The 15,916-nt window shown below is 36.5% G+C and overlaps 1 protein-coding gene across 3 annotated transcripts; it reads right to left on the bottom strand.

Annotated features, from left to right (window-relative positions):
- Window positions 1-2,894: 2,894 nt before the first annotated feature.
- On the bottom strand, window positions 2,895-15,900 carry LOC128031667 (ventral anterior homeobox 1-like). Of its 3 annotated transcripts, none has more exons than XM_052619999.1 (6): window positions 15,705-15,900; window positions 15,537-15,624; window positions 11,858-11,951; window positions 8,821-9,077; window positions 6,801-6,988; window positions 2,895-4,782 (listed from the first exon to the last, which is right to left on the bottom strand). In XM_052619999.1, the coding sequence occupies exons 4-6, from the start codon at window positions 9,035-9,037 to the stop codon at window positions 4,234-4,236; spliced, it is 954 nt and encodes a 317-aa protein (XP_052475959.1). In that variant the 5' UTR covers window positions 9,038-9,077; window positions 11,858-11,951; window positions 15,537-15,624; window positions 15,705-15,900; the 3' UTR covers window positions 2,895-4,233. The 3 variants fall into 3 exon arrangements, with proteins under 3 accessions (XP_052475959.1, XP_052475958.1, XP_052475960.1); XM_052619998.1 differs by having other exon boundaries at window positions 15,552-15,624; XM_052620000.1 differs by lacking the exons at window positions 11,858-11,951; window positions 15,537-15,624; window positions 15,705-15,900 and having other exon boundaries at window positions 8,821-9,785.
- Window positions 15,901-15,916: the final 16 nt, after the last annotated feature.

Here is a 15,916-nt window from a genome sequence, read left to right as displayed (position 1 = left end):
AAATCCTCTGCTAGTAGAGAATTGTGCTTTTGTTAAAATTCTAGTGATTTTTAATTGCATAAAATATTACACAACAATGTGAAAACATTATGAAATGGGCTATTTTGGTGTAGTGCAACTCACACGGATCAACCAAACTGATGTGGCTCTCCAACGCCTCAATGAGATGTTTGTTGCTTCTAATGTGGCGATTAATGGTGTTTACACCACCTGCTAAATTGCTGTTTGAAACCTGTGTGATTGATAACAACATTGTTATGAATGTAGACATTGATATTGGCATATCACTGGCATCGCTGATTATTGTTTCAAGACATCTGCTGTGGTATATATGTAATATGCCACCTGGCCAGCAGATATCTTTTTCTTTTCATAAACAGCCATATGTATCTCTATACTGTAGGTAAATACTGTAAATCAGCTCAGAGTCATTTAACTCTTATCAGCCTTTATGTAACGTCTTCGATCAAACCTTCCGAGAAAAAACAAACAAAAAAAAAAAACAAAAAAAAAAACTACAAAGCTGTCACTGGGATGGTACCTTAAGATACTTTTTTTGATGCCTAAATGGAACAAATTAGAACATTTAGTAGGCCTACTTTAAAAGTATATTTTATTACTTTTTTTTGAAAGTGTAGAGCCCCAGTGGCAGTTTACTTAAATTATTTGTCATTTATTGCATTATTTCTCGACCACATTATATGAAATTGGGTATGTTTACATGAGAATGAACCCAATCTGATTTCAGATTCAGAATAAATGTAAAATGAACCCTAAATTCTGCAATACAGTTTACATACAGTATTTGTTTACATCTGCATTACATGTACTCAATTCAAATCAAATCAAAACAACATCTAAATGTCGTTTTTGATTTGACGAAATCTAAAAAGAAAGACATATATGTCCAAAAAAAAATTGTAAGAAAATATTTAGTAAATGTTCGATCGCATCCACTGACCAGTTAATAAGACATGTAAATAAACATATGCATGTTCGTATGAGGTAAAATGTATTTAAACATACATCATGGCACATGGTATTTTTTAATCCATTTGAAAAAAAAATTTATATAAGTATTCAAATGTTTATTCCCCCAACCCCCCCCCCCCCCCCCCGTTGATTGGATTATTTCTAAGCCTTTCAGTCTAATGTAAATTTCATTGTCCAGTTCAAATATAAAGTGATTATTTGGGTTCTTGTAAATGTAGCTGTTGTTGCCTTTTGTATTTTTTAAATTTAATTTCAGATGGCATAGGGTATCTTGAAATTGGGCCCTGGTGAGTCCATGTGCCAAAGCTACCAATGTGTAGCTGCTCTGCTTTTCGAAATCCTCTGATTGGTTTATTGGATTAGTTAGTTAGAAAAGCCTGTCAGCATGTACGACACTTTAGGGAAAAACAGGGAGAGCCATGACGGGATTTAGCACTCCCCGGGAACATCGGGGTCACGAGTCCACTCCATGCTCATACAAGCTTCTTTCACAGCTTGTGTTTATGCTCTGATCACCATATGTAAGCACAAATAAAAGAGGAAGTGAGGGACACACAAAGAGCACAAAACACCCACAGGATGCTGCGTTTCCTCCCACCATAGGCCAGGGTTTAAGGGCTAGTCATGTGACGCGTTGAACGTGTTGGTGGTCTCTCTCAATCCCCCCACCTTCCCTCTTTCACACTCTACCCCATCGTCTCCACCCGTTCCCTCACCCTCAACCACAATGCAGCTCGACCTTCAGCCTAATTGGGCTGCAAGGGAGGAGAGATGGAGGGGGGGGGGGGCTGTTTTTTTTTAAGGAAGATTCCCAAGACTCAGAAGGGAAAAGACTGCTTAAGCAAATGAAAAAGGCCTTTAGTTAGAAGACTTCAATCAGTGCATACATATGAACACATAGACACACACACACATACATGGGATGATCCAAATTGAAAAGTAGAACTGGCATATAATAAATGCTAAATAAAAAAGGCAAAATGTTTAAAAACAAGGCTCTATATTTTAGCACCATATTTTTACAGAATACAAGTTTGGTCCTAAAGTCTGAGATCACTAGCATTATGATGCCTATCTCTGTTTCTTTCTTTTTTGTATTACCAGCATACTGTAGCAAATTGACTGATGGGGGAAAAATAAATAAATGAATTAAACAATTCCAGGATTTTTCTAAATTATATATATATATGTATTTTGAATAAATATGAACTGAATTTCTATTTTAAATTCAGGATTCTCAATGCGAATCCCAGACCATATCTGCCAGAAATCTTTCACATTTCTAGTTAATACTTTTACTTTTAATACTTAAAATAATCAATTAAATTATAAACTTAAATGTTTTTAAAAAACAATAACCTAGTTTTCCAATGCAGATTTATTTATTTTTAAACTGCTAGGACGTGGTGACCCATGGGGGCCGATGAGGGTGTGGTGCAGATAGGACAGGAACTCAGTGTTGCAAAACTCCAGCTGCAGCATGAAGTTCTGCTTTCGTTTTGGCTAGTTACTGCCATTCTACAACCTTAAGACTTTTCTCTAACATACATTTACAAAAAAAAAAGACTTTCCACTCTCTCTTCCCTTGATTCGAGTCGCTCTGGGAGACATTTATGTCTAAATGAAACTCGAATACCTCAACAGGAAGATGATTTGTCATTCCATGATGTTCAGAGACATTCATTCATGCAAGGTTGTGTATCTCTCAAACATCACAAGAGCAGGCAGAACTGGCAGTGTTAAGTGACCTTGGGCGATTTACACAGATGCTGAGAACATCACATAAAGACACCATCACATCTTTTATGATATACACATGGAATGAAAGACTGAAGAGATTTGTTTGGTTTAGATTTTTTTTTTTAGTTATATATAATATATATATATATTTATATCCACACTCATACCACGGTACACAAACTTCAAGATATTTAACAATAACACCACCAGAGCTTTGATTGGCTGCCCCCCCCCCCTCCCCAATACATTCATTCTTTCATTATTTGCAAATATACTAATTATCTATTTATTACAAAAGTGAATAATTTAATAAAATAACAATTTTAGTAACTCAATCTTCTTGCTTTTATAATGCAGTAATCATACCCTGTTCGTCCCTCAGAGATCTGCCTCATCTCAGTTTTCATTATAGAAAGGGCTTCAAATTCTTCTGGAAAATACTTTGCGGCATTGGTATAGGGGTTGCCGCTTACATTTGGTCCAATAATGCAAGGGTCATGCTCCAGAGCTTAATCCCAGGAAATGATATCTCAAGTTTTCTCGAAAGGTTTTCAGTTAAACACGCACTTAACATGGAAACCAGGACTACAACTTCAGTACCATCATACACACACACACACACACACACACACACAGACAGAGGAAAAATATTTAAGACATACAAACTCACAAACTGAGACTGCCTTCAAAAGTCATTTTGGGGAGCACCCTCACAGAAACCATTTAGAGAACAATGAACACAGGACTATTGGACTATTTAACGGTGTGACAGCATTTTCCTTCCATTTAGTAAAAGAACATGTTTAACCAAACGAATACAAAATGGTATAGACATCTAATAGCTTCATATGACAAATTCACGACCTCTGTAAGAAAATTGTGTTTAGAAAGCCACAGTATGACCGTATTGTATGCTAACCTTTAGAAATGAATCCCAATTTAATATATATTTCATTATTTGGGACTTGGTAAACGGCACTATGTAAAAATCACACATTTGGATCGCTCTTTGAACTGAAAACATGAAGTATGTTGACATTAGTTTTTATCAGGGGTCTATGTTCTTTACGTGTTTTTTTTTTTTTTTTTACCCATCAACTTTCAAAGTATTTTTTAATCTGAATATAACTGTCCAGCTCCAAAAAGTGTAAGAGAAAAAAGTGTCCTGAAAATATTGCCTCAGCAACCATTTTCATCCCTCTTCCCCTCCATAATCTCTTGCTACATTCCTTCCTCAAGCTCTCATTAGTATCAAATTGGAGAAACTTTGATTTAGTGCAAAATGCTCTGAAAAGCCTCCTTTTTGTCCACCTTTATACAATTCTGAGAGGCATCAAGTGTGCAGGTTGACGACAGGAAAAAACGCAAGACTGACAACACAACAGCACTGATGAGACAAAAGGGGGCAAAAGTGATTTAAAAAAAAGAGATAATCAGAGCTCAAATTAATTTCAAAATAACAATAAAAATAATAAAAGGACAAAAAGAAGCCCCTAGAGATCATTCCAAGACTTTCTTGTCTAACACTTCTTTGCCATTGGTCCGCAAATAGGGTTCAAATGCGGACGAGCTCAGGTAGCGGGCAGAAAGTTCCTGCAAGTTCCCTGCGAGGGATCCAGCCATGCCAAGTGGGGTGGAGGTGATGCGTGAGGTGACTGACCCAAGCAGAGATGGCATAGGGAAGTTAAACAGCCCATGTGCAGGAGGAGATCCCTGAAGCCCCGTGACTGTCCCGGAACTGGTCACCGTCGGCAGCGGCGGACTCCCCCCGGCTGTGCCTGAGCTGGCGGCACTGCTGCTACTGCTGCTGGAGGAGCCTCCATTAGCGGTGATGCCCAGAGATGACCCACGAAGGGCTGAAGTGAGCGACGAGCTCCCGCAGTGGGGAAGCAACCCTGGCAGGCCTGGGGGAGTGAGGAGCCGGCCCTGCTCCAGGAGACGCAGGACGCTGCAGGTGGCAGCTGTCTCAGAGACCACGGAGCGCAGCTCTGAATCCTTGCCCTGATCCTTCTTCTGCTTAGTGCGACGATTCTGAAACCACACCTTTACCTGTCAAAGGAATGATAAAGAGAAATTAGATTAAAATAAAAAACGACAAAGCAATGTACAATGTATTTTGGCAAGTAAAAAAATAAAAATAATAAAAACCTATATAATGAACAAAAACACGCACCTATTCTTTTGAAAAATACCAAACACAAGCTCCTTTTGCAAGGACGGATTGATCAATGCCGTTTTGAATCACGTAAATGTACTGTATCCATTTAATTTGGGATTGCAAAGAAAGAGGAATGGCAATTTCCTGATAATACATATTTAGATCAAGATCCATTGGCAGAACAAAATCATAATATATATTTATTTTCTATAGAGAAAAGGAGGCCCACTTTATATTTGCTGTACTTCAAATGGTTGATAATAGCTTCAGAGGAATAAGAACAATTAAGCATGACTAACATATCAGATATGTGTCAAGCAGTTTAACTGTCACACATAAATAAATAAAAAAAAAGCTTAAATGCATCACAACATTTTTTAATACTATTTAGATATTTTGTGATAGATCAAGATTATTAAATAAAGAATAAGATGCTGTATTTTACAAAGCTGTTAGTTACATAAGTGCATGCCTTAACAGTTTCATCAGTGTTGTAATGGAATGCTAAATATTAAGTTATCTTATTAAACCTGTCACTAAAGCACTTAGTCACTAAAGCACTAAAATGCACACTTTTGTTTGCATTTGTTTAATCTCTTTGTGAACACCATGAACAGGATGGTCATGAAAAACACAGTTACAAGTTGAGTTACAAGCAATTCATTCTTATAAAAACATAATACTTTTCCCTCTAGATCTCCATGCATTCTTGACTCTACCTTTGAGAAAAACAAAATGCATTGCTGGTACACTTTCACAAATGGATGACTTTCCTTGTTTGATCTTTCCACAGAACATTTCATGTTTCAGAACACAATGTTAATTTCATGAAGCCCCATTAAGGAGCACTTCACCCTCCTCATCAGGCGGCCGAGAAGAGACACAGGAAGCTTTAATGTAATCAAGGCATGGATTTGAACTGCACTGCAGCATGGGGCATTAGAGAGGGCATTAGTGAAGCTAACTCTGTTGTGCTCCTTGTGTTAGCAGCACCGATCTGCCTCAGGGTTATAAATGTCTTAATTTCACCCCACAGGAGAGCAGAAGAATTTAAAAATCATTAGTGAAGTGGTGATGTGATAGAATGCGACACAGTTCAAATGGCCAATAGAATTACAAATGTTGAGACAGCATTGTTGGTTTGCAGGTTGTTTAATTAGGGGAGCCCTGATCGATGCATCACTGCAGTATTGAGTGTCTTTTTATTCTTAATAAATGTAGTACTTGGTCACATGTTCACTAATGAATAAACAAATAAAAATGTGGATTCCAAAATTAGCTTTACTATTGCAGTCAGAGTTTCACTGTGCTGCAGATTATCCAGGGAGACATAGAGAGAGAGAGAGAAAGAGAGAGAGAGAGAGAGAGTGCATGTACAGTTCAGTCATGTAATCTCAAGCTTGTGACCTTTTGCCGACCCCTGTGCAAAGCATGTGCCACGAATGCATTGCTGGGCTTATTTTTGCAAAGCAGGCCTTCATGCCACTAACAATCCATCAAACTACTGAACTGATGACCAGGGCAAAAAAAAAAAAAAAAGGGAATTATCCGGGGAAATGTCAAGAAGATGTAATCGGATCACTGATGTTTTAAGTGGTCTGAAGGGATGCCATAAGATGATCAAAATGCTAATTAAATAAATATCAATATCAAAATCATAATAAAATCATGTAGTCAGAACAACCTGTTACTAGGTAACTATGTGTCTTTTAATTGTACGGAGTATCAATAATACATACGCCACAAGAATAAATACTTTCTGGGAGAGGCAAATATGTGTGATACATGTTTGTGATTATTTTTGTGTGTTTTTTTTTTTTTTTTTTTTGATTTCAATAGTTTTTGTAACGATTGAATTTGAAGTAGTAATTGTATTAGTATGTATCGATATGTACATTTGGGTGTTTACCTGAGTTTCAGACAGGTTAAGTTGTCGGGCAAGTTCGGTTCGTTCTCGTCCCACAACATACTGGCACCGCTGAAACTCCATCTCCAGTCTGTACAGCTGTTCTGCTGTGAACGAGGTCCTAGTACGCTTTGGTCGATCTAGATCCAAACCCTTGGGCAGAATAATCTCTCGAATTGAACCTTTGGCATCTAAATGTGATAGGAAATTTTTTTTCAGCAAATTGTCATACCTACTGTAAGATTATCATTAAAATAACTGTTCATTCAATTAAAAGAAAACATTATATCATAAAAACATGCTAAAAGTGATGTCTTTTTGAGAAATTAATATAATCATGCAAAACATTTGAAACATTAAACAGTTTTGTGGCTAAATAACCAGCAAAACATATGACATTTTTAATCAAGAAATTATTTTCCTCCACAAGCTGTTAAAAATGTTTTTGAGGTATGTCATGGCGCATAAATGCTAAACAAATACAGACTAGATTTTTATTATTTTAGTAATTTTTAAGAAAACACTAACAATTCATCATGTAGGAAACAGTTGACTAAAATAAAATAAAAAAATTCAATTAAAGCTCAAAGCATTTCAATGAGTAAATAAAAACTTAATTTAAAACACAAATACACAAAAAGTTCTGACAAATCACACTGCACAAAAATGTTAAATTTTTTCTGTCTTTTGCATATAAGTTATAAATATTAATGGGTCTTCTATCTCGGAACAGATGAAATGATTACTATTAAAAGTGTTTACTAATCAAGTATTTAATAAAGCAAATGCATAAAAACGTGTAGGTAAATGCATGATTTAAAAATGAAAGAAATAAAATATTTAAGAAATACACAAGTTAGCTGGTGAGTTAAGATTTAAAATCAAAGTCATTATTTTTGTGGTTATTTGTGATGTGCAGAACAATGCTCCAGCAAAAATTTAAGCGATAAATATACTCTTTATTTAAAAATAAGTTAAGCTTTGTGACAACTTTAAAATAAAAGTAAAACACACACACACACACACACTGGTCTCCATAATTATTCAAATCGAGATACTAAATAATTGTATTGGTTGCTGAATTGTGACTGAAGAAATTACACAATAATTTCATAAGGTTAATTTGCTCATATTTCGGCAGGCCTTCAAGTCTGCCCTAGATTTAACTTCACCACCTAAATAAATTAATGGAGCTGATTGCTCTCCAAAATTTCACAATCAGCTGACACAAGCAGGAGGGGCTTTACAACTATGTAAGTAATTCAGTAATAGAAATAAGTATTAGTATTAGTAATACAAATACAGACAAACAGCTTTTAGCCAAATTATCGCAAAAACATTATAATAGGTTAAAAAAAATCTTGTGAAATATGATTCATTTACAGATACATTTCTGTGCATCTCAATGATACTGTTTAAGGAAAAAAGATGCATGTCCATTAAATACTTTAGTAAAAGAAACTGAATGTAACAGAATAGTTATTTATTTTAAAAAGCTTTAAATCTTAAAAAGTTAGCTTTTTCATTATGTATAAAAATAACTAAATCATTTCTTAAATCCCTCAATCACAGAAACTGTACTGTAAAGAAATACAAATTTCACAATCATATTGTACAGTACTAATTATTTTCCAGATTGGATAATTGTTCTATTTATTTAAGTGTTTTGTCGGTTTTTGTTTAGTGTAATGGTAATACATATTTGAAATTATTGGATCATAAAGCTACGACACTCCATAAGAGCTGACAAAATAACACTCATATTTTTTTTTTCTTCAAAACAGAACCAATTTTGCCCTGTTCTCAATGCAGCATAGATCAATTTGCACCATGCACTTGTGCATACTCAAATCTATACACACTCACTGCTGGAGGAAAAAAATAAACAAAACTAAACCAGCAACGCAGAAGAACTATCACAAAATATATAAATTAAAAGTTCCCATTAAGTCCATTTCCAGTAATAATTTTTTGTGAAGTACAAATTGTACCAAAAGCTCCACTGGAGTGTTTTAAAACTTACCCCGAACTAGAATCCTCCGGCAGTAATCAGGGTCTGCTGAGCTTGTCCGGCTCTTTTCGCAGTTTTCCACCGGTCCGGATGGAGAAAAGGACTCCTGCTGGTCCTTCAGGAACGTTTTTGAAATGTTCCCCTGTGAATCCTTTCCCTCTTTCCCCTCTTTTAGTCCATTCTTCAACAACATTCCGGACTCCGAGTCTTGGCTGTAGCGGACTTCCATAGTATCTTATCCTCTGCGAAGATTTCTCCTTCTTTTTCTCCTTGTTGGGAAGAAATAACTATTTGAGTATGGACACACACTGCTTATTCTGGGTAATACAGGTTTTGGTCTTTCTATAAAACAGCAGCTTGAAGTCGAAGTCAGATAGCTAATGTGCCACCAGCACCAGCCTGGTCCACTGATCTGCCCTATTATCCCTGTGCAGACTCACTTGCCCAATGATCATAGACTTCTCACCCAAATTCAAAAGTAATTTAACAGCTCCTCTCTTTGTAACATTCACATCAGGCTGATCTCCGGGTAATCAGAGCTGTGGACGGATGCATGCTCGCCGCTTCAATTGATTACGGTAATTTTGCTGCCTCCACATTTGCGTAACCTCATGAATACTCTAAATTGTTTGGGAAATTCACATTGTCCTGATAGAGGGGTCCACTCACTCCGACCCCCCTCTCCGTCCTCGTTTGCACAGAATCAAGGTAGATGATTTGCCCCGAATCGCCACGAGGCACAATCACAGAGCCGAAGGGCTGCCGGAAAAGTTCCACTTCAGTCCTTGATGCCCCGGCATAGGCCGTTCCCCTTTTCTCAAGCTGTAGTTGTTCGGTGGGGCTAACTTTACGAGCAGGCTGGCGAATCTCCCCTCGGATAACGGTCCGATACCAAACGCTGCACCCACGTAGCTAATACAAGCAAAGAACGAAAAGAGAGAGAGAGAGGGAAAAATCGGTGAAGAGCAAAGAGAGAGAAAGAGAGAGAGAGAGAGAGGGAAAAAGAATGAGGGAGGGAGGCGGAGAGACCTGGAATACGAAAAAAAAAAAACGGAATCCACTTCGCTCGGAATCTGTAGTGGTAATGCACACGGATTTACAAAAGAAAGAGATGAACACAAGGGAACTCTGTCAAGCTGGGGACAGTGTGCAACAACAACCCTGAGTTACACAGCATCTCTAATACAACCCCAAACTGGATGTTACGATAACTCAGCCTCCTTACCCTACAAAAAACCTGTTAAAGCATTGCTAAAAAGAGAGATCCCAACGCTAACATCCAAAGCGACCCCCTCCTCCTCTCTTCTCCCACTCCTTCCACACCACTACACACCCACCCACCCACTCAGTCTCGCCTATTTTCATTGTCAACTCAACAATATCTGAGGGAACAGCAGTGGTCTGTAATCCAATAAGACCATTGATTAGGCTACAATGATTCAATTCAAGCCAATGGTTGTGAGCAGGGAACAGGCTCGGACCCTTCTTGTCACCTTGCATGGCCAGAGGCCCTCTTCATCCTGAACTCCCCCCCTCCTGAAGCCATTCAGTCCTTTATGGGAAATGGAGAGCAAAAGGAGTGAAAGATGGCAATTATCTAATTGGACTATTAACAAACAATTCTGTGAGTGTGTCTGGTAGGGAGCAAAAGAGGATAGGGTGGGGGGTGCGGGACTAACTTCATTTAGTGAGTGTGTGCGGCAGCCTGTTGGAGAGAGGGAAAGGTTGTTTAAAGAAAAGATGAGAGGGAGGGATTGTTTAAAGAAAAGGTAAGAGGAGGCTATGAAAGGGGGCCGCAGGGGCAACGGGGTGATTCTGTGCCGAGCTTGGGAAAAATAGTTTGGTGGGACGTGCACCAGCTGTGGTCTGAGACGTTCCAGGTAGACTAAAGATGAAGATGTCCTGCATGGAGACTGTGGGACACAAACTGTCTTGGTACAGAGCCATCTTCAAATATCTGTTTATTTTTAAGACTGTTGGTCATGTGAAATTCCTCTTGAAACATATGTTAGGTTAGGGATGCAGGTTTCCTACTATTGCGTAAAAGACAATAATATAATCTCTTAATTTACTTATATAACTAATACGTACCCTTTAAGTTATGAATATCAACCTTTAAGGAACGAATATGTACAATTAAGTTATAAATATCAATCCTTAAGGAACTAAAATGCAACCTTAAGTTGTAAATTATATATTAGTAACTTAAGTGTAAGTAAACCCTAATATCAAGCCTTAAGGTACTAATGTTCTCTTTATTTACATCAAATCTTAGGGTAGTAATACATGTATTTATTTTAAATGTATGAATATTTACTCTTAAGATACAAATATGATTTCTTAAGTTCTGAAAATCAACTGTTAAGGTACTAACATGAACCCTTAATTGATAAATATCAAACCTTAAAATACTAATACAAGTGAATCTAAAAAATGTGAATATCATGGAAAAGGTCTTTATTTTTTGTAATTTAATTTAAAAAAGCTAATTTCTATTAGAATTCTAGATTCATTGCGCACTGACTGAAATATTTCAAGAGTTTTTTTGTTCTAATTCTGATGGTTACGTTACAGCTGCACCTGTGTGTGTGTGTGTGTGTGTGTGTGTGTATATATTTATAAATTATTATGTATTCCTTTTTTTTATGCGAGAGAGAGAGAGAGAGAAAGACAGGATTTTCAATATGGCATTTTTTGGTCTTTCATAAAAATTGTCCACACATTTCTTTGTGAAGCTTATTCAGATATGCCATAATGTAGTAGCTGTGAAGATCCCAGAACAAAATGAGTGCTGTTTTCTCTTCCATTCTGTTTGTCTCTGTTGTGTCACTGCTGGTAAAGCCTCCCATCTGAGGGCAAGTAAAGCCCATGGTGTCAGAATGGCAAAACTCACCACCTCATTTATATAGAGACAACAGAAAACACTTCTTCGTCAAAGAGAAGAGGGACAAAGACAAGAGGGGCGGAAACACACATAGACAGAGACAAAACGACAGATGGTGAGACATATCAATAGATAAATAAGAAACAGGGCATGACATGACAATACCTGAAGATGGGAAAGGCACATTTTGTGCCGCTCCTTGTGAGTTTGGGCGATGCAGCATGTGGGTTACACAGTTATCAGAACTCTTGCAAACCTTCTGTGAATTTTGGAAAAACAAAACAGGTGAGTATAAGAATGATGGCAAAGGCCAAGGCTATTGATCACCACTTTCATGTTAAATACAGAATACCTGCTTCATAAAATGTCTCCGTGGGTGTTACTGTATGAATGCCTGAAACTATTCAGACTCCTATAATTCAACATTCATGAAATTTCATAATTATTTAATATCATAATTCAGACAAAAACAGATTAACAGTAAAGCAAATCATTATGCATATGCACCAATATTACAATTCTGGCCTATACTGATAAACAAATAAGATTTTAAGATTAGGTTTTATGAATATTTGTTTTAGGTTCAATTTATTTTAGTTTAGTTTTAAAGTTACAGGTGAAAACCAATAAATGGTATAATGAATTAAAATCTATGCTATTTTAGTGAAAATATTCTAAAATAAAATAACAATACATTTTCTTTAAAATATTCTAAAATAAAAATAACATTAAAAATGATAAATTAAGTAAAACACAAAATATCAGATTTACATGTTGTAAGTGAACTACAGTGTAAAAAAGTTGCATTTAACAGTGTTATTAAATTATTAGTGTTTTAAAGATTTGCTTCAAATAATCATTAAAAATGAGCAGGCACAAATAAATATACATTTTGGTATATTAAAAATCTCTAATATTGACTGTTAAATCATTATGGTATCGATATGCTTCTCTAATCACTAATTAATGATTAGCTAATGTAATATAAAAATAAATGAACCAAACTTAGTGGTTGCTCATTCCTAATACAGTAAAAGGAATCCCCATGTTTAAAACATTTTTTTAAAAATTTTTATTACTAATACTATTTTATTACTAAATACATCACACACAGATGCCACCCAGCACCCCCAACTAACACCAGTGCATTCTTATTCTGCTAATACACCCATTACCAGACAAAGTGTGTTTTGGCTGTAAAAGAGGCAGAAAGGGGGAGACTTGAGTCCTATCTTGCTCTTAATAGCTCATTAGTAGAGCTAAGCAGGCTCTCTTCTGTTTCGCTAGCACCTTTATTCTGCTAATGTTCCTTGTACTTCTTTCTGCCATCTATGTCAAATGTACATGGAGCACAAGTAGAGCCAAAACCTGGGAACCATTTCAAAACATAACATGCTACTACTAGAGAGGGGCTGCTCCGAAATGATATTCAGAGGTTCATATTCTCACACAAAGGTTGATTGTTGCTTGTGTTTGGGGGGATGAAAGAGGCAGCTGCTTCTGTCTAGTCAAAGTAATAAGGTTCAGGAGTTTGAACCTTCACATGACATAGAAAAGCAAACAAGGTCTGCACTTAAACTCAAGAGGCACAACGTACCTGTAATGTCCAATGAATCCATAACATAATACAGGTCATGATTATTCAAATACAGCATTATGATTTATGAGCCTTTTTTATATAAAAAAAGACAATGCATTAGAATTGAAAAGAGATATACCTATCCAAGTATCTATCTATGTAGACTTCAACAAAAAAAAAAAATCAGTAGAAAAATGGAAAAGTTACTGAAAGTTTTCGTCCAGCACATGTGACATTTACTCTAACCCTAAAACACAAAAAAAAAATCCATTCTGTTATTCAAAATATGGGTAAAAGCCTGTGAAAATCAATACGGAAAAGTCTTTCACATTTACACAGTACACTGGGCCCTGTTTTTACAGACTTTTCTTAATCTGTGTATATACACAATTTAAGTGGAAATTACTGGAGAATGTTTTATAAAATAATATTTATAAAAATGATGCACCATATTTTCCTCATCTCCGTAGGATACTCTATACGCTAAAAACGTACATTTTTGATCAAATATGCTATAGCTGATTTTGCACGTGTATAAAGTGTGTATTTATAAACAATCATTCAACCAAAAATTATTTGAAGTACTTTCAGGCAGGTCCTATATTCATTGTTCTCACTGAATCGCAAATCGCAAGGGGTTTGTATACTCGCAAGGATTAGCTGCAAACCTTGCTGTTTTCAAATGGAAGTGATTTTCAGATAATTGTTCAGGTAGGTATGTTGGCAATGCTTCCTCTCTTTCTCTTCCATCATGTTACCTAAAGTCTCTCATTCAGATTTAACAAATCAATACAATCTTTCATCTTCTGCTCTCCTGTTTAAATAAAACAGTGCTAGCAACCATCTTCAAATCATAATAGACCATATAATACCAGCAATAACTCAGCTTCATCTAAGTGTGTCAGTCTGACCTGGAGTCTGTGTGTGTGTGTGTGTGTTAAGCACACAGGCTGAGGTTTCTCATCATTTTGTGAGGGTCTAATGTGATGTTTCAGAGCCATTACAGGTGGAGCAGGAGGGCTGTTTGTAGCATGGTGCTCATCTTTGAGACAAAATCTCAATCACTCCAATTTCAATTAAATGAGCTGGACTGCAAAGAGATGAGGAATTTGTGTTTATAGTTTTCTTTTATCTGCCACAAAAGCTTTAACAAAGGCAAACATGGTCGTATGAAATTAAATTGTAAAATTAAAAAGTACAGTCATTTAAAGTTTTTAAAGAATTCAAAAAGGCAAACAAAAGCTTTGCCATCTAAGGAAATAATTATTTGAAAGAAAAACACATTTAATCATCTAAACAAAGAAACTGTAAATACATTTTCATGAACAATTAATGATTTTCTTTTCTCTTTATATAAAGAAAATCAAGATATTTGCAATATAAAAGCATGTTATGTTTACAAAAAATAATAGATTTAATTCATTTCCTGACAAATGCAGAAATATTATGCTCCCAGTGGGACAATCTGCAGTTATAAAATGTCAAGCAGCATTTAGGCTTTTTAGGATAAAGATCTTCTTTCCCTCTCCACTGTCCAACTTCAGCTTGGTTTCAGGATTTCATCAACAAAGCTCTATTTATAGGAGCCTCCTAAAGACCTCAATCTGTTACAGCACCGCTATGAGTATGAGGGTAAATGAATGTTACATGCTGTGGAATATAATGCACAAATGATTTGCAGGTTTGGATGGTAGCAAGGGGATCTATATGTGAATGAATATGGGAGAGTGCTAAAGTGATTCAAATAGATGCAGTCAGTAAAGTCTGGTTAGGACACCTCCACTGCACATACACTGAAAGCGCAGGTGTTTCCTAAGATTTCTCTTAGGGAAGGCGTGAGCTGGGAACACAACTATGTGTAGGCTAATACAGGCCCAGGCATATTTCAGCAGTTGGTTAATTGAGCTAATGTACATGTTTGAGAAGTCTCTATAATCAAAAGCAAAGAGGAAAGAGAATACGTAGGTTAAAACTGGTTTACAAAATGTGGAGAACGGAAATAACCCTGATAACATTTGTCGCTGTGTTTCTACAGTGTTTGTGGCGCCATCTCCTGTTGGCATAACTACACCGCATGATAGTGACAAGGCTAATTGTCTTTTTTTTTACTCCGGTAATTATTATTATTAATTTTTTTAAGTAAAGTCATTTAAATTAATTCATGTGTAGTATACCTTACAGGTTTGGCTACAAATTCCACACGCGCAGGCCCTGTCTGGTCTCTTCTTTGGCTAAGACTGCATCCGTTTGGATATAGTTACTCACTTGAAGAACACTTACCTCCTTGGTCCTCTCCTCATCCCCGTTTCCATTCTCCTACTCCTCTCCTACTTCCAGTCTCCCGTTGATCTTCCTACAAGAGAACAGGGAAGTGTTAAGTATCTCTCAGTGACTGTTTTTGTAGTGTGTATGTGTGTGTGTTTGGCTACTCACCATTTATCTCCCGTCTCCATTATATCCTCTGCTCTGCTACCTGTGATAAAGTATTTTGAATAGTTTTGGAAAACTTCACCGGTCTGTTCAGTGTGTGTTTTTGTGACAGGCGAATAGAGGGTGAGTATGTGGTCATATGTTTAAAATGCAGGTGTTGTCAAACTGAACTATTAGACACTGTCCTTAAAGAAAGACAGGAATTAGTCATTGCA

The sequence above is a fragment of the Carassius gibelio genome, chromosome A17 (genome assembly GCF_023724105.1).
Source record: "Carassius gibelio isolate Cgi1373 ecotype wild population from Czech Republic chromosome A17, carGib1.2-hapl.c, whole genome shotgun sequence".
NCBI classification, from domain to species: Eukaryota; Metazoa; Chordata; class Actinopteri; order Cypriniformes; family Cyprinidae; genus Carassius; species Carassius gibelio.
Note: the sequence above shows the minus strand (reverse complement) of the source record. Positions and strands in the feature narration are given on the sequence as shown.

Excerpts from the sequence above, each read along its gene's own strand:
- LOC128031667 (XM_052619999.1), bottom strand. The coding sequence starts at position 9,037 with ATGGAAGTCCGCTACAGCCAAGACTCGGAGTCCGGAATGTTGTTGAAG. Across the intron at positions 6,989-8,820 it reads CCGGAGGATTCTAGTTCGGG|ATGCCAAAGGTTCAATTCGA; the intron begins GTAAGTTTTAAA and ends TATCACATTTAG. Across the intron at positions 4,783-6,800 it reads TTAACCTGTCTGAAACTCAG|GTAAAGGTGTGGTTTCAGAA; the intron begins GTAAACACCCAA and ends TTCCTTTGACAG.